The 21,365-nt window shown below is 47.3% G+C and overlaps 1 protein-coding gene across 3 annotated transcripts; it reads left to right on the top strand.

The window, feature by feature from the left end:
- The first annotated feature begins 1,913 nt into the window (after positions 1-1,913).
- Positions 1,914-17,509, top strand: Hmgb3 (high mobility group box 3). 3 transcript variants are annotated; one of them, XM_085685109.2, is made up of 6 exons: positions 1,914-2,269; positions 9,837-9,913; positions 14,905-15,059; positions 15,258-15,397; positions 15,937-16,111; positions 16,527-17,509. In XM_085685109.2, exons 1-6 carry the CDS (start codon positions 2,193-2,195, stop codon positions 16,662-16,664), a joined length of 762 nt encoding a protein of 253 aa, XP_085541235.1. In that variant the 5' UTR covers positions 1,914-2,192; the 3' UTR covers positions 16,665-17,509. The 3 variants fall into 3 exon arrangements, with proteins under 3 accessions (XP_085541235.1, XP_048313595.1, XP_085541236.1); XM_048457638.3 differs by lacking the exons at positions 1,914-2,269; positions 9,837-9,913 and adding an exon at positions 12,735-12,843; XM_085685110.2 differs by lacking the exons at positions 1,914-2,269; positions 9,837-9,913 and adding an exon at positions 12,883-13,024.
- Positions 17,510-21,365: the final 3,856 nt, after the last annotated feature.

Raw genomic sequence — 21,365 nt, 5'->3', positions numbered from 1 at the left:
GGCATGAAACAAGCATGGTGGTTACTGTAAGTTCAAGGTTACCCCGACTTACATAACAAGGTCTAGGCCAGTCAGTGCTACATACCACGACTGGCGACACACACAATTCAGAAAGAGAGAGAGGGAGGGAGGGAAGGAGGGAGGGAGGGAGGGAGGGAGGGAGAGAGAGAGAAGCAAATGATGGGCATCCTAAACCAAGACAACTGTCAGGTTACAACAAGTGGCATTAGTGTGCGACTTCTTTGTTCCTTAGTGCTGCTAAAGAAGGCATGCCCCCTCACTCTACTGTCCACAAAGCTCTTCTGAAGCTGAACAGGACTGTGAAGCTTACCAGCTGCCACCAAGGGCTGCAGCTAATGGAGCAGTGTTTTGGCATGCTTGGGAAGGACCCTTGCACACTTCACTCTTGTTTATTTTGGTGAAAAGAAAGTAACGAACACTCCTCTGATGAACACTGTCAATGATCTTTGGTATCCCTTTCTAGCTGAATCTATCTAGTTCTTGTAGTCATTCTTTTCTACTCCTAGTGGCAGTCACTTGAGTGAGCTCAAACAAAATGTGTAGCTGTGTGTGTGCTTTCATACTGCATTCATTTTTTTTTTAGTTTCATGTAGCTCAGGGTGGTCTCAAACTCACTACGTAATTGAGGATGACCTAGAACTCCTGGCCCTTCAGTTTCTGTTTCCCAAATGCTGGGATTACAGGAGTGAGCCACCATGTTCATTCTCAAAACATACCCTCACCCCATCTCCAGAAACAAGCTTGCTGGACTACTGTGTGCGCTCTCTCTCTCTCTCTCTCTCTCTCTCTCTCTCTCTCTCTCTCTCTCTCTCTGTGTGTGTGTGTCTTCCTTCTTCCCTCATTCCTTTCTTCCCTCCTCTTTCTTTACTCCCTTATTTTTGGTTTTGAGAGTTAGTCTCTCTATGTAGCCCATGATTTCCATGTGTCTGCCAGGATGGTTTTCAACCTGCAGAAATCCTCTTGACTCAACTTCTTGAGAGCTGTGATGACCAGCCTGAGCCACTACACCCATCTTGCCATACATCTTTTTATTTTATTTATCTTTTTATAAAAGCATTTTACATACCAATCCCAATTGCCACTCACTCCCCTCCTCCCATTCCTTCCACCTTCCTTCCCATCCACTCCTCAGAGAGGGTAAGGCACATTGCTGTGAGGAAGGACCAAGGACCTCCCCACTATATCTAGGCTGAGCAAGGTATTCATCCAAAGAGAATGGGCTCCAAAAACCCAGTATAAGCAGTTGGCTTATACCACCCTGAACATGCCTGATCTTGGAAGCTAAGCAGGGTTAGACCTGGTTAGTACTTGGATGGGAGGCCATGTATCTTTTAATGGCCTACTTGGCAAAGTAGCAGAGATAAAACTTACAAAAAAGTCAGTGGTCCTGAAAATAGTCATACACATTGCCCTGAATGCAGAATCAGTTTAGAAAATGCTCCACCTCTCTGACCTTGGGGAGAAGGCTTTGATCTTGTTTGTTTAATTTCCCAGGAGTTCCTCGGGGTTCCTTATAAAGTTCCCTTTGAAAATGCCATCCTCTGTTGACGATGCTTGGGGAGGAAAGAGAACCTGACTTTTAATGTTTTGTCTGTTAGTATCAAGGCCAGAGGGAAAAGGGGAGTAATATTTCATTGTAACCTTTGCTCTATCCACCACAAAGGCCTCTTGGTAGAACTGACCTTCAAAACTTTTAAATGTAACAACAAGGAAAGATCTGATTGTGGCATTCTGCTGTGTTCTTGTCTGGGCTCTCCTCTATCCCCTTGAGGATGCATGTTTTTGGGTACACTGATGGCTGTTCATTCCTGACTACCCCCACTATTACGCTTCTATTCAAGAGACTTTAAGTGTCCAGATGCAGGTGAGGATGAAGCAGTGTTGCCTCGTTTCCAAAGATGCATTACCAGCCTGCCCAAGCTCATGGAGCCTGCTCTCCATGAGCAAATAATTCATTTGACTTTGCCACATCTGACATTCTTGGCAGTCTTTGTTCAAAACAGAATTGGGCACTAAAATTCATCTAGAGACACCAATGTAATCTTAGGTGTTTGCTTGGGATCCGAAGATAGGGTTGAGTCAAACCTGCACTCAGGCAAGAGGACTTATGCTAACTGCCCCACCCCACCCAGCTCAAACTCTCATCTATACAGTGAGCTGGTTGTAACTAGATGTGTGTTTTTACCCTGTGCTGGCAGAAGGTTCTGAGAGGTGCCTCAGGAGTCACCATGGAGATAGTTCCCAACAGGTGAGTATCTTGGCTTTCTTTCTCAACCATCTTCCTTTATTTTCTTTACCTGTTGTCTCCAGGGGTAATAATTTAACGGGGGTGGATTCTGATGTTTACAATGTATGGAAACCATAGGACTAGATAGGCTCAGAGAATCTTGAACACAAGATTCCTGGGAATTGCCATGACAAAGAAGTACAAACTGGAAAGAGCAGATAGTAAAAATTTAATCCTGCACTGTCTCTAGAAGTCAGAAGTCCAAAATGAATATCAGTGGGGTGAAAACAAGGTGTTAACAGGGCTCCACTTATTCCTGAGGCTCCAAGAACAAACCCATTAGCTGTTTCTTCCAGATTCTGGTGGCTGCCTGCATTCCTTGGTACCCCAATTTTTAAGACTAGCACCTTTAAATCTTTCTGCCCCACCTTTGCATTCCTTTTTCCTGTGTGTATGTCAATTATTTCTTTGTGTCCCTCACTCATATATACATGTGTTACATATGTATATGTATGTATATATGACTTCATTTGTGACCCATGCAGATAATCCAGCATAACTTCCCAGTCTTCGACTGTTTTATGTTGCTGTAACTAACTATTTTATAAAGAAAATTGTTTAATTGAGCTCATGATTCGGAAACTAGAAAGTGCTAACAGGTCGTCAATACCTGACTTTGTCTTAACATTGCAGACAAGTGGAAACAGAAACTTCCTTGAGCAACAAAGGCTGAGAATGTGTGTGTTTTTGATTTGTAGCTTCCCATCCCGCCATACCCCCTAACTAACTCAGTCCTACCAGAAAGAACTACATTAATCCCTTCCAAGGATGACTGTGACTTCATCACCTCTCGTGATATCTTGCCTCTTAAAATCCTACCACCTTTCAATACTGTCATACTGGAGATAAGGTCTCTATATACTAAACCTTTTGTGGACAAACTTTCACCAAACCATAAAGGTCTTCATGACAGGATTTTAAACTGCTGCTCTTATTTCTGCAGAAGTTAAATGGGAGTTGAGAGTTGTTTTTGCTTTGAATGCCTTTATCATCAGATGATAACATGTGCCATGCATGCCCACAAGGAATGCAAAGACAAAGAGCAAGTGCTAGTCCCAGGATCAGGCTGGAATCACAGTTTGGGGTCATTCCTGTCAAGTGGGCTGCTAGCAACATCTGTCCCTCTTCTGAGGATAGAAGAATACCTACCTAGAGCAGTTTTGGATGATGTTGTTGCAAGGATAGTGTTTTTTCTCTCTCTATGAAATACTTTATTTCTGATCATGAAAGTAAGCCCTTCTTTGTGTAAAATTGAGTGAGGAATTGGAATAAAATTTTACCTAAGACTCCAGCTTTCTGGAACAATTGCATTTGCTGACAGATCTTTGGGTGTCTAGGACTAAGTACACAGCCTAATTAGGACTTTGCATTTCTCAGAATTGTACCTCCAGGTGAGGAGGTAAGCAGTATGAAGCAATTTTACTGATGAAGAAACAGGCATAGAAAGATTCAGTGAGCAACCAGCCGAAGAGTGCTTGGCTGCAAAGGGACCAACCTGAGATTTGAATACTCATCCCGCTAACTTGAAAGCCCATGCTTTTGACTTCTGCGCTCACCACATGTGTTCTGAACATGGCCACCATTACATAGGACCAGCAGGGTGCATTCTTAGCAGAATGCATGCGTACTGTCTTCCCAGGTCTCTTTGCTAGGTTGTGATACCATGGCGATGGAGTGCAGCTTGTGGAGAGATCACACAGCTTTGAGTTCACGAAGAGCCTAAAGAACCTTAGCTCCCCACCTTCATCCATTTGGAAGGGTGGTCAGGCACAACAGGGTGGCAGCATTCCAGTGTAGTAGCTTTACTGTTGTGTAGGATGATGGGAGATGGCAGGTACTGTGTTCAGCCTGTACCTGGCTGGCTCACCATCTCTGTCTGTTTCCTTTATTGTTCTCAGAAAATGATGTGCCTCCTTTGCCTGGGAAAAGTGCAGCATGGTCTCCATCTGTTTCTAAAGCTTCAGCATCTTTCTAGTCCCCACTCTTTTGGGACAGGCTTTTGGTGTGATGCAATGGCCAGAGCCCTGGGAAAAGAACCAGCATCATCTCTCCACAAATGCCTGTGTGACCTTGACGCGCCATTTGGCTCTCAGGGACCAAATTCTCCACACAGACAGCTAGGCAGGAAAAATTCACGCTAGACATTAATGGCTCTTCCACCTGGGAAGTTACAAGATTTATAGTGTGTCAACACTCTGGCATGCTAAGAAGTAATCTGAAAATCCACCATAAATATTTAAATTAGCCAGCAACATATGCTGGCTCATCACTTAATCAGGAGCCATGTTAGGGGAGCAAGATCAGAAGACAGAGGGTAAACGGCTGATTTGGTGCGCTCTCCCCTCCGTAGCCTCACTCCCCCCAATCAAGTGTTCCAGAAGCTGGGCTTTAGGGTGTGCCCTCATCATCATTATCGTCACCTGGCTTTTAAGATGAAAGCCAAGACGCTATTGGGAAGCACTCCTAGGAGCCAGCTATGGCAAGAGACAGTGGCAGTGGCAGGCAGACAGTGGCAGCAGGAACAGCAACAGCAGCTGCCTAGGGCCACTGCAAAGTTTTCTTTTCCTCTCCTTATCTTCACCTCCACTCCCAGCAGGGACTTAGGATACTGCACTTACAATCAAATTCTGTGTGTCCTCATCCCTAAACAAGCTAATTCACTTCCTTTCCAGTTTGACTCTTCTCTACTTTAGGACCAAATGGTTCATTTTGTGCTGGGAATGAGCAAACAGCTCCACACAAGCCTAGTTTAGTAAACTAGTGAGTTTATTGGGTATAATAGTGGCACTTCATTTGTATTTTAATAAATAAAGTTTGCCTGAAATTCAGAGAGTAAAACAGCCACACTGGCCAACCTTACAGACCAGGCAATGGTGGCACACACCTTTCATCCCAGTAGCTACACCAGTTGCCATAGAAACCAGGCAGTGCAAACCTTTAATCCCAGTGATGCACGCCTTTAATCCCAGCACTAGAGAGGATTATAAAACGGGAGGAGACAGCTCTCAGGTTTAGTCTCATTCTGAGATTCCTGGAGGCAGGATCACCATTTCAGCCTGAGGTCAAGGTAAGAGGCAGTGGCTGGTTGCTTTGCTTTTTGGATCTTCAGGTTGAACCCCAATTTCTCTCCCTGAGTTTTTATTAATTGTGCTCAGTTGGGGTTACTTATAGGAGTAGGAGTGACTCAATGGGAATTGCATCACAAAGTGTCACTGGGTATATCAACCCCACTCCAGGGCAGACCCCAAAACTGAGAGTAACTGAGCAACGCATTTTGTGTCTTTTATGTACTTTTTGTTTTATTTTCTTTGGGTTTTTGTTTGTTTGATTTCCATTGTTTATATTTGTTTTTCTCTCCCAGAGAGAGATGGGGTCATCTGTTAAACTGTGTGTGTTGAGTGGAAGGTGGACTTGGGTAGAGCTGGAAGGAGGGAAAGCATATAATGAAAACATGTGACATTTTTAATAATAAAAAAGAAAAGGGGGAACTGCCTCATTGAAAAGCCCATACCAGCTTGGTGAAGGAGGTTCATGAAAGGCACAGCCACTCTGTTCTCTTCACAGCATCTAGGCAGCTCTATGGGATGCCCCCAGTGTCTATCAGGAATCTCTCTTCCTCTTTCCCATTTTCCACAGCAGCTGGACTGTCTCAAACACATCTTTCAATACAGTTTTGAATGGGTGACGCCTTGTTGCCTGCCATGAATGAGGTATCTGTGAGTGACAACTGCCGTCATGAACAGGATTGGCCTGCCACACCCGGGCCCCACTTCTGTGCTCACAAAGCAGCTCTTCTTGGAAGCCTGAGCACATAACCTGAGCCTTTAGGTTCTCCACTGCATTTTAGGGCACTTTAACACATATTTAAGGGGTTGTGTTTTTTCCAAAGCCTGTGGCAGTTTGCATTTTATTGCCTAGAGAAGCCTCACAAATACTCTGAGTCTGTATAGTCTTCCCAGAACCTCTTCCATCTATCTTTAGAATGAAAACTTTCTTCCCCTATAATCCCAATACTTGGGAGGTGAAGGCAGGAAGGTTAGGAGCTCCAGTCAAGCCTGGGCTACATAGCTGTAGTCAGAGACTGTTTAACAACTGGCCATACCCGAAATAACCACATAGAAACTGTATTATTACAACACTGCTTGGCCTATTGGCTCATGCTTCTTATTGACTATCTCTTATATCTTAAATTAACCCATTTCTATTATACTTTACCACGAGGCTCATGGTTTACGGTAATGGCACACCAGTGTCTTTCTCCTCCATGACTACATGGCGTCTCCCTGACTCTGCATTTTTTTCCTCCCGTATCTCTGCTTGGAGTTCCCACCTTGCTCTATTCTGCTCTGTCATTGGCTCGAAGTAGCTACTGGTAATAAAGCATATTAACAACATACAGAGGGAAATCCCACATCACATAGCCAGTTTGAGGCCAGCCTGGGTTATATGAAACAGATTCTGTTTAAAAAAAAAAACAGGCTGGGTGGTGGTGGTACACACCTTTAATCCCAGCCTTTCCTTGGGAGGTAGAGGCGGGCAGATCTGTGATTTTGAGGCCAGTCTGATCTACAGAGTGAGTTCCAGGACAGCCAGAGCTGTTACACAGAGAAACACTGTCTCAGAAAACCAACCAACCAACCAACCAAAAGCAAACAAACAGAAATTAAGAAAGAAAAGAAATGGGGGGGGGGTGATATTTAATTTGTGGTTCTGGCTATGAAGAACCCCAGGACTTGTATGTGCCTGGTGAACTCTCAAGCTCTCTACCACTGAGCCTCACCTCCTGTTCTAGGAACAGTATCTGTAGTTTGCATTCCCTTGAGGTGGGGGATATTTGTTGGTATTAAAGTTCAGAGATCGGAAGACACGTCTAGTGCTCATCCTTGTGTTCCTTCTTTTGCTTTTTGTCAAAGACAAGGTTTTTTGTTAGCGTGAAACTTTGCCAGACCACCTGGTTGGTGAACTTCCAGGGACCTGCTTGTCACCCTTCCATCTCACCGCCTCTGGGGTACAGCCACATGCAAGGGTGGTGCTCCGTGATTTGATTCTGCTTAGTGTTTTGGTTTTTGTTTTTTTTTTTTTTTTTTTTTTTTTGAGACAGGGTTCCTCTGTGTTAGTAGTCCTGACTCTCCTGGAACTAACTCTGTAGACCAGGTTGGCCTTGAACTTGAAGATCTGCCTGCCTTTGATTCCTGAGTGCTGGGATTAAAGGTGGGCATCTCACTGACCAGTTTAGAACCTATTTTTTTGTGGGTTTTGGGATTATAAATCAAGTCCTGAATCTTACCAAGTACTGACTGAGTCAGAGCCAAGAACAGTTTTTTAGAGGTGACTCTTGAGCAGGATGTGGTGGTGTACACCTTTCGTCCTGACACTTGTGGGGGCAGGAGCAGGTGGGTCTCTGAGATTTTGTTATATTACACAGTGTAATCCTGACTCAAAAAAGCAGCTCTTGCCCCAAAGTGTTTCCTCTTCAGTGTCCTGTCATCATCTTTGCCTCAGTGAAGAGGAATAGCTTTTCCCTTTTCTCAAGGAGCACAGCGCTGGCCAATTAGCTTCTTCCTCTGAGGGTCAGAGCTAAATTCTATACATACGTTCACATACGTTCAGGCACAGAAGGGCTACCACTTCAGCCTGTCCAAACTCCAGGGAATGTATCTGGAATTCCTGTGCTTGGGAAGCTGAGGCAGGAGGATGGCAGCCGCTTCAGGGACAGCCTGGACCACAGCAATCAAGATCCAGTCTTGAAATGAAGACCAGAGCTATAGCTTGGTAGTAGAGTATGTATCTAGCATGTTTGAGGTCTTGAACCTAATTCTTAGTACCACAAAACAAATAGGCTGAACACTTTTGACCCCAGCACTTAGGAGGCTAGGGGTTAAATCCTAGGACTTGGGGAGGCAGAGGCAGAAGGATCTTTGTGAGTTCAAAGCCAGCCTGGACTACATAGTTCCAAGATAGAGCTACATTCCCAAACCTTATCTCAAAACGAACAAACAAACAGAAGTAATAACAAAATTAAATGAAATAAAAAATACCTTTGGGGTATTGGCTCAGCTGCTGCCAATGTGAGACTCCGGACAGGCGATTCAGGTCTGGGTGACACTCTCAACTACATCAGCTAACAGCATAGCAAAGCTGTCCAGGCCCAGCAAGATAGGGCTGTTCTGGGAATGACATTTCCAGTAGAGGGACCCTATGGGAGTGTCCCTTCTCTACTCTCCTCCCCTGGGCCTTAACTGTGGGAGAGCAAGGCCTTGCAAAGGTAATGTTCTCCAGAAGCCTGTCCTTATCCTCCCTGGCCTGCTATTAACACTTAAGCTTTTGTAGATTAGGACTGTGCTCCACCCACATCTGGGTTTAGGGCCTGTCCTCACCTTTCCTGGCCTGCTATTAACACTTAAGCTTTTGTAGATTAGGACTGTGCCCCACCCACAAGGGTCTGGGTTTAGGTAGTATGAGGAGTGTTAGTTTCTCAGGTCGGCCCATTTCTAGTGGCCTTTCAGTCAACATGAAAGCGGCCTTAGCAGGACTCTTGTGACCCCTGTGCTGCTCAAGAGGGCTGTGCCATGGGAAATGACTGTGGCTTCCAGGGTTCTTTTCCAGTGGTCCCAGGAGAAGCAGTTTAGCCTGGCTGGAGTAAAGGCAGTACTATAGCAAGGCACCGCTTCAGCCTCCTTGGCTGAAGCAGTGAGATAAATTGCACACAGCCCCAGGGCTCAAGGCTTGGTTCGGTTCTAGGCCAGTGACTCCCTGGAGGCTTCAATACTTCTATTGTGCAACAGGGCAGGAGAGGAGGCACAGTTTCACCCACCTACCAGACTCCCACTAGACCTCTCTAGCTGCTGCACAGAACTGGGAACACCTCTTTGAGGGTGCTGGCTGCAGCTCACCGAAGTCTGTTGGGCCTATGACCAAGCTTTTATTCGGATCCTTGCAGGGATGTGGTTGTTTGGTGTTCCAGAAAGCTGGGCCATGCAGTCTTTACAAGGTATACGTGGTTTCTGATAGCTATTGTGCTATCACCTCTAAAAACCTCTGAAAACACCTTACCCCCTAGTGGGAAGCAAATAGAAAGGCAGAGGAGGAGGGAAGAGGGCCGGGACTCTAGGTATGGGGGTGGGATATTTGAGAGCTGTTGTTGGTCAGAGGAGGATAAGCAGGGTAGCTCAAGGACAGGAAGATCTGAAAGCAAGCTAGCAAAGACCCTACCTGTCAAGAACTGGATTGATTTACAATGGCTGATAGTGAAGGTCTTGCTTCCTCGGAGGTCTTCAGAGCATTGATAAACTTTAAATGACTGGACAATTCCAGCTTAACTCACACCTTCCTGTGGAATGGACACTCTGGCTTGCTTCATTTGCTCATCTCTGTTTTCTTTATGTGAGCCCTAGAATGGGACACAGAGCTTAGCGCGCGCGCGCGCGCGCGCGCGCGCACACACACACACACACACACACACACACACACGCACACACACTGTACTGTACTAGTGAGCTATAACCCCAATCTTCCATTGATTCCACAGGTTCTCACTATCTAGACCAGGCTGCCCTAGAACTCACAGGTCTGCTTGTTCCAGCCTCCAGAATACTGAGATTAAAGGTGAGTGCTACCATGCCTAGCACCTGTGTTGGATTTTTCTGGCCCTGAACTCCTGCTCTTCAGGTCTTAGTCGCCCTAGTACTTGGATTCCCAGAATGTGCCACTACACGGGGCTTTTATTGATCTTAAAGAAACTGGCTTTCCTGGGCCTCTGGGGAGTCGCATTTAATCCCTGGGTACCCAAGTGAAGAGTTTGGGGTCTGTGGGGGGGGGGGATTGTGCCACGGGCCCAGGAGCTCATTTTTGTTGAATGATGAAGATTCTGTTTAATCTTTTGGGGGCCTTCAACTGACAGGGATTGAAACCCTCTTTAAATAGCATTTGCTACACTTTATCCCCTTTCGTATTTACTTTTGATGTTTTCATAACTTCTCTTGGCAGCGAAGCAGCTTAAAAGATTCTGGTTAGTGGTTGTCTTTTGTGGCTAGGCCTTGCCTGGTTCTGAGCCTGGAAGTTGACTGACGGCTGATGGTCCCTGGAGGGCCATCGCTAGGGCCTGGAATGCTCTCCTGCTCCCTAGCCAGTTACTCACTTGTTCAGTTGCTCTGGGCACTTCTCCTGTCAGTGCCAAGCCAGCAGGTACCAGCTGCCATTTGCTACACTCCGAAAGCACTACCTTCTAGTACCTGAGACCAGACTGGGCTGTGCCTCTGGGCACAGGGATGTGACACTGGTTTTCCTGTCTCTTCCTTCCAGCCCTACACACCACTTCATCTCCCTTCTGCCATTTAGTTGGAGGCATGATTTTGAGACCAAGGTCCCACTGTGTAGCCAGTCCAGCTCTGGCCTCAAACTTGAAGTCCTCAATTCTCATCCTTCTAAGTACTGATTATAAGTGTGCCACACTTTGCCTAGCCATTAGTAGATATTTAACATACATACATGGCTTTAAAGTATAAGTGTTTTTGTGAGGTCGGAGCCCACTAGGACACAGCCTGTTCTCTGGCGTGCTGTCGCAGAAGGAAATGAGGCAAGGAAGATCACCTACATAGAAGCCTAGGAGGAAGGTGTATATAGAACTGTGGCAACCACCTTCAAAGCTGACAATTGCCTTTGTTTGTTTGCAGATGGCTTTGTTCGTTTGAGACAGGGTTTTTCTACGTAGTCTTGGCTGACTTAGAACTCCCCACATAGACGGACTGATTTCAACCTCACAGAGATCTGCCTGCCTGTGTTTCCCAAGTGCTGGGATTAAAGGCTTCTACTACCATGCCTAGCAGTAATGACTGTCTCTTGAGCAGAGATGAATGACAAAAAATAGACCCTTCCTCTTTTGGAGTATGTATACAGAAAGGGGGTTACCAGTGCAGTAGGGAAGGAACAAGTCTGGAGGGGGTAGGGGTGGGGAAGTAGGAGTCTAGGGTGCAATGGAGAAGCGAGGGTCTGGCTGTGCTGTTGTCTGAAGACACTCTTCTTTGGTCTGACCTTCAGGAAGGGTTGACTTCCCCGTGTGGCCAGAGCACTGTACAACAGAGAGGTCTAAGCTGTTGTCAGGCCTACAAATGCCTGGCAACCGTGAGAGGCTTGGGTGCTTTGGTGGAGAGGTCAGATTCCACAAAAACACTCTACTCGCTGGTGAATTACACAGAGATAGCATGACTTGGAGGAAGGGCAACCCTCCTTGAGTGGGTAAGGGGTGTTTAGGATCTGGTTAGAGCTGAGACTGTCTACCTGGGGGAAACATCTGCCTGACCATGAGCGTTATAAAAAGTGAGACTTTACTGTCTCCAGATTTTGCTGACTTTGAAAATGTTCTTTGCACCCTACCTTTTTCTCCCACCGTTTTCTGAAAGTTGTGGTAACTTTCAGATGCAAGGGCCTGAAACTATTTTTCAACACTTTTTAGCGGGGCATTATTGAAATCAACCACTCCCTTACACACACACACACACACACACACACACACACACACACACACACACACACCAGAGTGCTGTACTGCTGGATTAAATCATCAGTCTCCTCAGATCGTTTTAAAGCAGGGCTGATATTTTGACGGATACTATCAAGTCAGTGCCATTTGGTCTGTATTCCAAATACTCTTTTATTCACCAGGGGAGTGCCAGTAAAAGAAAGAAATGCATGTCTGCACTGGACAGTGATGGGGGAACCTGTGTCACTCTGTGACACTGCTTGCTCACAAAACTACCTTTCCTCACATTTTTCCAGCTCTTGTCGGACTTTGTTTTCCTCTCCTAGCTATCCTTGCCCGCCGTTTTCTCAACTTCAGGTGCTTACACAGAGACTGGCAATTACTGGAAAGAGCCGCAAAGAATGCCATCCATGAAGGCATAGTCAGGCCTCTTTTAGGTAGGCTTTGAAAGCTGCTGCCTTCTGCTAGGACGCAGCAGCGGCCGTTGGAGCTTGGCTGGGCACCGAGTGGGGGCCTGCAGTCAGGCCCCTGCTGCGTCACTGCTGGGCAGAGGTGGGCCATCGGCCCTAGCCTAACGACCCAGGGGGTTTCCTGGGGCACGAACTAGGGCGAGAGGCGGCTAAAGTGTCACGCTGCGGGAGCAGAGGGCAAGAGCATCTGAGCTCGACCTCGCTTTCTCACGCCAGAGGCCAAGGCCTGCGGGAACGTCAGGGCCACCTCCCCAAAGTCCTTGGAGATCTAGAGCTCGCGCCTGGGCTCTGCGAGAGCAGCTCAGGAGGTGGGTTCGAGAGAATATCATTATTCTGTGTTTTGCCTTCGCAGCAGGCGACCGCGGGTTGTTGTGTTTGAATGAATGAGCCCAGAGGCCGCGCCCAATGGGCGCGGGAGTCTGCTTAATATGCATGAGGTGTGCGGCCAATGGCTGGACGAGGAGGTTGTTTTAAACGGCGGAGCCCGTTGGCCAATCAGGCGGCTCTCGTGGAGGCAGCTAGCGCGAGGCTGGGAGCGCTGAGCCGCGCGTCGTGCCCTGCGCTGCCCAGACTCGCGAACAATACAGGTACGTCTCGCACCGCCCGCGCCCGCCGCCGCCGCTCCTGCAGCTGCAGCGGCATCGCACAACTTTCCGGCCCGCGCCTCCGCGAGCGCGCCGCTACCTCTCTCGCCGGCCCGGCCCCGCGCCCTCGTAGCCCCGTCTCCTCCTCTTCTGCTCGGTGGCCAGAAAAGAAGAAGCAATTCAGGTGTCTCAACTTTTCCAGTGCCTGCGCTCCCAGTCCGCTGCTCCTCCGGGCTCTGCCCTCTCCGCACAGCCGCGCTCGGCGGTCGTCCCCGGGGGCAGCAGCCTCACGGCTCCACAGCCCCTGGCCAGATGTTCCGCAGCTGCGGAAGCGCGGCGAGCGTGCGGCGGCTGCGGGCTCCGGTGGCGCGCGTCTCGGCGGTGGCGGCGGGAAGGGTGCTGGGCGCGCCCCAGCCCGGGAGCGACTCCGCAGGGAGCGGCCGCGCGGCTGGGGACCGAGGCGCGGGCAAAGTTCGCGGGAAGGCCAAGGCGGACACGGTGCGGGTCCGCGGGCAGAGCCGGCGGCTCTGCAGGAACATGGCCGTCGTGGAGCGCCCGATGGCCTGTGGGGGGGGGCAGGTGTCGCGGGCGCAGCGGCGGGATGAGTATGCTGGTGCGGGGCTCGGGCGAGGCCGGAGGGGGGGGGGGGGCGGCGGCAGGCTATGACCGCGGAGCAGGACAACGTGAGGGGCCGGGGGCGCTGCCTCGGGCCCCACTGCGCGGAGCGTCATGGCTGCACGGGCGCCTTTGTTATCCCGAGGAGTACGGCCCGCGTCGGGGGCGGGGAGGCCGGGCTGGTGGCTCGGCGCCCTCGGGCGGCCCGCGTGGGGCGGGGCGGGGCAGGGTGGGGGCCGGCGAGCGGGCGACGGTGGCGGGGCCCGGGCCGCTTTGTTCACCACCGTCGCCGCCTGCGCCGGCCGCGCGCGGATCAGCCATTTTAGCAAGCGGGGCTCGGAGGCGCGGCGGCCGCGACTGTCGCCCACCGGGCCCCACGTCCTCCCCCCTCCATGCCGCCGCCGCCCCCAGCATCACGCTCGGCTCAAGGGTGGTAGCAGTCGATTTCACGGGCACTTTCTTTCATCCCGAGGCTTTTGACAAAATGGAAGGTGAATTACGGGTGTCCGGAGCAATGGGGACGTGGCCCGACACGGGCTGTCCTCTGGACGCCTGGACGCCCCAGTGTTGGGGCGCGCCCCACCCGGGATGCTGCGGAGGGGTTTTAATGCTGCCCCGCGGGCCTTTGGTGCCAAGGGGAGTTCTTTAGTTTTACATGATGACCTTGGGTGTGGGAAAAGGAAAAGATGGCGGGAAGCGGGGGGGGGGGTGAGGTTGGGGGGACGGGGGACAGGGAGGATGACACGCCACAGCTGCATTTTTATTTGGAAACTTTGGGGAAAGTGTTCCTTGCTGGACCTGCATTTCTGCATTACACAGGGGAAAGACTAGTCCTTTTGATGTCCCCTCCCCCTTTTCCTGGTGACGAAGTGACAGGTTTCAACTAATAGTATAAAGGATATCTGCTTGCTTTTCAGATCACCAGTGCTGTAAAAAAGCCATTTTTATAAGGCAAATATAGCAAAAACACTGGCATTTCACATCTGTTCCTATTTATGGTTTCGTTTGATTTCCCATCTAAACGTAAGAATTAAAGAGACAATCACCTAGTCGACATGAAGTCTATCTCCCATCGCTTACCTTCTCTACAAACGTGTCTTCCCATTAGTTCTTCAGACTTTTGGTTTTAGAAACTGCGAATTAGTATCAGTTCAGTAATGTGGAGTACTCAGCACCCCACTTTTAGGCTATCCCCATTTGAAGAACTTGATCACTCTAGAGAAGTAACTTGTAAACCAGCGCGCTTCATGCTGGTCAAAAGTTAAATGACAAGCGACAGTGAAGCTGATTTCTTTCCCACTCCGCCTTCTGCTGCCACCGATGTCAGAAGCTGAGGGGGAGGAGAGTTCCTACCAAGAAACTTAATTTGGCTTTGCCTTTGCTTTCTCTCTGTACTTCTCATCGTATTTCATTGTGTTTTCTTCTCTTTGTCTTCTCTCCATACATCAGTCAGGATGGCTAAAGGTGACCCCAAGAAACCAAAGGGCAAGATGTCTGCTTATGCCTTCTTCGTGCAGACCTGCAGGGAAGAACATAAGAAGAAAAACCCCGAGGTCCCAGTCAATTTTGCAGAGTTTTCCAAGAAGTGCTCTGAGAGGTGGAAGGTATTTTGAGGGTTCAATTTGTAGGCTACATTCAGGATTTGCTCACTTGCAGAGTCATCCAAGTGGCTGTTTTCTTCTTTACTTACCCTTTAAAAATAAGTGCAGAGGCCTTTTTTCCCCACAAGGGGTTCTACAAAACCATTGGCCAAGTATGTGCTCCACTGTATCCAGGAATTTAACAAGTTCTCTTGTTTGCAGACAATGTCCGGCAAAGAGAAATCAAAGTTTGATGAAATGGCAAAGGCAGATAAAGTACGCTATGATCGGGAAATGAAAGATTATGGACCAGCTAAAGGAGGCAAGAAGAAGAAGGACCCTAATGCCCCCAAAAGACCACCGTAAGTAGCTATAGGATATGTAGTAACAGTTGAAAGCTTTCCTCTTACTGAAAAGACTTTTAAAGGCTATTGCCTTTTTAAAAAAAGTGGTTTCTAAACTCAGCTTGAAGTTCAGTGGCTGTCTACTTGACTGTCTCAGCTTACAGAGTTTGACTGGTTCTTCACTAGGAAGGAGGCATCTGACTTGAGCACACCCACTCCCTTAGCTGTATTACTTTTCCCTTACCTAGCAGTTGGAAGACAAAGACACCGTACATTGCAGGATCACAAGACATCCTAAACTCTTCAGATTTTACAGCATTGAATGTAGTGATTCCATGCAAGAGAGGAAAGAGATCAGGGCAAGAAGTAACAGTATTTTGGTGTGGTGTGTTTGGGCATACCTGTTTTCGAAGCCTAGTGCTTGAGGGGGCCAAAGATGTACGAGTGGAAGTTGGAATCTAGTTTGTGCTACATAGCAACACCTCTGTCTCAAGAAGGAACTTTGTGTGTGTGTGTACATGCATGCTTATCTGACCTATATAAATCTCTCCCCAAAGGTCTGGATTTTTCTTATTCTGCTCTGAATTCCGCCCCAAGATCAAATCTACAAATCCTGGAATCTCCATTGGAGATGTGGCCAAAAAGCTGGGTGAGATGTGGAATAACTTAAGTGACAGTGAAAAGCAGCCTTACATTACCAAGGCCGCAAAGCTGAAGGAGAAGTATGAGAAGGTGAGGGGACTGGAAGTTTCCCTGGTTGCTGGGGTGTGTGGCTGCTCTGCTAGACTAGACTGGGTGCTCTCCTTAGCCTGTGAGAGTCCAGTTCCCTAGAAGAAAGCTGTGTGTGCTGATGTTCTTGCTTCTGGCAGTTCTCCCTCTCCTCCCCCTACATTTAAAACCAGTACTCTAACTGTACCCACACTCACCCTTAGAGGGAAAAGCGATTTGATAGGGTTATTAATATGACTTAAAGGACACTTGAATGCCCATTGACTTGAAGATTTGAATGATCAAGGAACATATTTACATATGGAAACTGTTGCCCCTTTGCTTTCTTAAGTGTGGTCTGTAAGCCCTTTCTACCTGTTTGCACAAAGAGCTGGGAGAATTTAGCCACTCACTTCCCCTGTGTTCGTGTTCCTTGTAGGATGTTGCTGACTATAAGTCCAAAGGGAAGTTTGATGGTGCCAAGGGTCCTGCTAAAGTTGCCCGGAAAAAGGTGGAAGAGGAGGAGGAGGAGGAGGAAGAGGAAGAAGAGGAGGAGGAAGAGGAGGAAGATGAATAAAACTCTGTCTCCTTGTGAATACCTTAGAGTAGGAAAGCGCCGTGATTGACACATCTCTTATCTGAGCCGTGTCTATTGCCCTTGTTAGATTTAATTACAAAATTTGATCACGATCATATTGTAGTTTCTCAAAGTGTCAGTGGTTTACATGAAGTGGCCGTGGGTGTCAGGAGCGCCCTGAAACTGTATCAAAGTTGTACATAGCTCCAAACAGTTTTCAAATGGAAAGGCACTCGCGTGCCCTCCTCACTCTGTGCACTTTGCTGTTGGTGTGACAAGGCATTTGAAGATGTTTTGGGCATTTTGTTTGCAACTCGTAAGGTAGTGTTAACTCTATGGTTGGTTATTGGCTAGAAATCCTGAGTTGTCAACTGTACATATCTATAGTTTGTAAAGAGAACAAAACAACCCAGACAGATTCTTGATGCTCCTTGTTTGGCTTGGAGGCTGTGAGGGAAGATGCCTTTTGGAGGGGGCCGTAGCTCAGGGCGTGCACTGTGAGGCTGGACCTGTTGATACTGCGGTGGGCATCCATTTAGCTTCAGGTTGTCTTGTTTTTGTATATAGTGGCATAGCGTTCTGCTGACATTCTTAGCTGTGGAAAGGGGGGAGGGGTCAGCTGGCATGAGAAGTGTCTGGATTTTTTCTTTAGTTAAGTGCTGTAGATTTCAGCTGTTTTTAAACTGTAGAGCTCATCACTGTCAGCAAAGCAAAGAACTACTGCATCAACGAAAGTTCAAGAACCCTCTGCACCTAAACGGAATTTGCAACATTCTGTTATTTTTTGTATGTTTAGAATGCTGAAATGTTTTTGAAGTTAAATAAACAGTATTACATTTTTAAAACTGTTCTGTATTACAATGGCCTAAATTTCTGACTCACCAGGCTTAGTGAAGCCACTTGCCTTCTCCTTCTAAAGCTGCAAAGGTCCCTTCCAGCTACAGACAGATGGGGGTGGGGTGGTTTGTACCTAAAGTCCCTTTGTGATTTGTGTCTGGCATTAGGGAGAAGTACTGATCATGCCATAGATAAGGTTTAGCAACCTACAGAGACACAGGAAAGCAAGCCCTTAGGAAAAAAAGCTCTGCCTGCCATCATGACTTGGTGGGGTGTAAGATATCCCAACCCCGTTTCACCTTTACTCCAGCATGTATAGTGGGGTACAGTTACTGGGCTCACAGAAGTGCTAAGCTGCTGCTTTTGTTTCCTGGTCCCCATGAGGTGCTGTGGCTTACAGCGGCAGAGTAGAACACTTCCATATATCCTCTATATATGTATTTTACTCCTTTAGAACCTCAGGAAAGAGAAAAGACTCTACCTTAGGTCTGCATTTGAAGGCTGATGTGCCTCTTACTGCAGAGTCATGGAGGACTGGCTAGTGATTGAGCGTTCATATTTCCCAGCATTAATACTTGGGTATGTATGCTTAAAAGTAGAATTTGCTAATATTTAGTGGCATTTTGTAAACAGCAGCTTTTAGCCTGGGATATTCAAAACATGCATGTCTGGAGATGTTCCCTCCATGCTCTCGAATCTGAGACTAAGTAATAGTCTGCTCACAGCCCAGTCTCTATCCTCGAACATTCTCTCAGATCTGAACAATTTGTCCTTTCTCCAATTCTTCACTCATTAAAAACCCTTGGTTATGAGGTTGTCCAGAGGTACTTGCTTCAACCATGCCCATGTTACTCGGCATTCTAGCCTGCAGCTGTTGATGCTACCCAATACACAGTGTACAAGGCAAGAGCTGAACCATGGCCAGTGTCATCAAGTAAGGAAGAAAAGAAGCTCAACCCACCCACGATGGTTTCTTGCTAAGCAGTGCTCATTCCTCAGTCTGCTTAAACTGTAGCACCCGCAGAAGAGCAACTAGGCTGTTTCTCTCAGGTTCTTGCAGTAGCCACATTGAAATGGCAAGGCGAGTTTTGAGATTCAGACAGTTGGACAGAAAGGTGGGTTGAGGCTTGCTTGGCTTGTCAGCTGCCTGCCACAAGATTTAGAAAACTGTTTATGCTATGGTAAGATGTGGAGATGCATGTCCTCTGAAGCTTCTGAGATGCTGTAATGTGGTTTAAGCTTCATCTGGTTTCTGGACAATAGTGCATTCTCGCAATCCCAAGTTGTTAACGCTTTTTAAACAAAAGGGCACTACCTGCTTCCTTGAAGGATCTCTCACGCAACACTACCCTGTGAGGTAAGATGACATTTTATCCTTTGGAAAGAAGCTTGCTATAATATAGTAGCCATTGTTTATTGTGTGTGATCTGGTCACAAATAAACCTGAGGATGGTGGATGCATTCATTTTCTGAAATAAACTTTGTTAATCAGTTTTTTTCTCCAAAAGTAATTACTGGGCTGTCTCAGATGCTGAGATTTTGGATGTAAACATATTACAACCTCAGCAGCCAGTCATTGATCTGAGCTAACATCTGATAGACTGATACTATCACAAATGTTCTAAAGTCCCTCTGTCAACCTTTTAGTCAGGAATAGAGGGGTTTGGATCTGGAATCTTCTGCCGGATACACATAAGAGTTTGAAGGATGTTGATGGACTGCTGTTCGATAAAGTAGCTGGGTGCTTAGCTTAGAACACGCTGTCCTGGTTGAGAGGCCTGCACCGTTCTTTCTACTTGTTTCCACACTGAAGGATTTGGTTGCTGCTTGCTGTTTATTTTTGTTATTTTACCATGTGGTAAAGGACAGCTGTTGACAGTGCTTTACCTTTTAGCTGTTCTCAGGGGTGCAATGTTGTTAATACCCTTTCTCTTTGTCAAAAAGGCAGGGGGGTCAGTGTGCCCCAGGACAAGGAGTTTTGGAAGAATCTTGAACAGGCTTGAATCTGAGGCAAGTGGCCTATCTTGTATTCTCAAGCAGCTCTCAATAGCACAAACAGCACATGCCAATTTATTATTATAACTTGCATTCTAAATACTAGCAGGGAAGTGAAAAAACCCAGAGAATAAGAGAAAATATTTGCAAAACGTGTATGATATGGTGTTTACAGTATTAAAAAGTCAGCAATAAAGCTAGGTAGAGTAAGGCATGTCTGTATTTCCAGCAGTTGGGAGTCTGAGACAGGAGAGCCAAGTTCAGGACTTGCCTGGGCTATAAACTATGACCCAGTCAAAAAAGTAATAAGTGTTGTAATACATGAAATCCAGCAAACTATTAAGTAAAAATACCTTCTTGGGTTTTTTGAGACAGGGTTTCTCTATGTAACATCCCTAAATGTGGAACTCACTCTGCAGACCAGGCTGGCCTCAAACTCAAGAGATCTGCCTGTCTCTGCCTCTTGAGTGCTGTGATGAAAAGTGTGCGCCACCGCTGCCCGGATAGTAAAAATAACTTTTAAGGATGGCCAGGGACTAAGGAGAAATCTCAGTAGGAAGAGTGCTGACTGTGAAAGCATGAGCACCTGAGTTCAGCACCCAGAACTCACAAGTCAGAGTCTGGGGCATGGCTAAGCAAGTAAGAGCACTTGCGCTCATCTAGAGGACACAGGTTCAATTCCCAGCTCCCACATGCTGGCTCACAGTTGTCTGCAGCTCCAGTGCTAGTGCCTTCTTTTGACCTCCACAGACATGGCGTGGTACTCAGACATTCATGTAGGCTTAACATTCAAGCACATATAGATAAATAGACAAGTGTCCTGGTACATACTTCTGATCCTGGTGCTAGGGAGGTGGAAATAGGCAGTTCCCTAGCGCTCACTGGCCAGCCTAGCCTACTTGGTCAGCCCCTGGCCCTATTGAGAGGCCCTGACTTAGAAAATAAGATGGGCTGGGAGGCTGTGACACACACCTTTAATCTCAGCACTTGGGCAAGTAGAGGCAGGTAGATCTGTGAGTTTGTGACCAACTTGCAGTACAGTGTGAGTTCCAGGAAAGCCAGGGTTACACAGAGGAACCCTGTCTCGAAAAACCAAAATAAAATAAAATAAAAAATTGAACTGGGCTGAGGAGAAATGACACCTGAGGTTGTCGTCTGCTCCTCTCAGTTTGCTTTCTGTTGCTGCAATAAAACAGTGACCAAAGCAACTCGGAGAAGTAGCATTTACCTCAGTTTACAGGTTAGAGTCCACTATATAGGGAAGGCAACGCAGGAACTAAAGGAGAAGTCATGGTGTCACTAACTCAGACACCTGTAGTCAATGCTCAGTGCAGCATTATTTACAATAGCAAAGTTATGAAAATAATGTAGATAAATGTTCATCAGTGATGAACTAGTGACTCCCAGAAAGAGATTGCTGAGTCCTATCCTGGTTATATTTGTAGAAGTGATACGGCATGGTGACTAGAGTAGATTGCTGAGTCCTATCCTGGTTATATTTGTAGAAGTGATACGGCATGGTGACTAGAGTAGATTTTAGGTGCTCTCCACATGTGCGCACACGCGCGCGTGCGCACACACACACACACACTCAATGTGGGATGTTGTATATATTAATTGGCTTGACTATGGTAATTCCTTCAGTATGCATATAGGTGTCAAAATAGCATGGTCTGGGGGTAGAACTTAGTGGTAGAGCACTTGCCCAGCATGAGCAAGGTCCTGGGTTTTATCCCTAGCACCACAAAAGCAATAACAAAAATGTGATGGTGTACGTTGGAAATACATGCACTAAAACTAGCTAACAGCTGGCTACAGTAACACACGCTCCAGGGCAGAGCCCTCCAGAAGTTAGAAACCTGAGTTCAA

Source organism: Myodes glareolus, chromosome X (genome assembly GCF_982192425.1).
Source record: "Myodes glareolus chromosome X, mMyoGla1.1, whole genome shotgun sequence".
NCBI lineage: Eukaryota > Metazoa > Chordata > Mammalia > Rodentia > Cricetidae > Myodes > Myodes glareolus.
This window is presented reverse-complemented; position numbering and strand designations above follow the sequence as displayed.

Bases quoted from the DNA above. Each gene is read 5' to 3' on its own strand.
- Hmgb3 (XM_085685109.2), top strand. From the start codon at position 2,193: ATGTGTGTTTTTACCCTGTGCTGGCAGAAGGTTCTGAGAGGTGCCTCA. The intron at 9,914-14,904 runs GTGAGTGCTACC...TCCATACATCAG, and splicing joins CCAGAATACTGAGATTAAAG to TCAGGATGGCTAAAGGTGAC. The intron at 16,112-16,526 runs GTGAGGGGACTG...TGTTCCTTGTAG, and splicing joins TGAAGGAGAAGTATGAGAAG to GATGTTGCTGACTATAAGTC.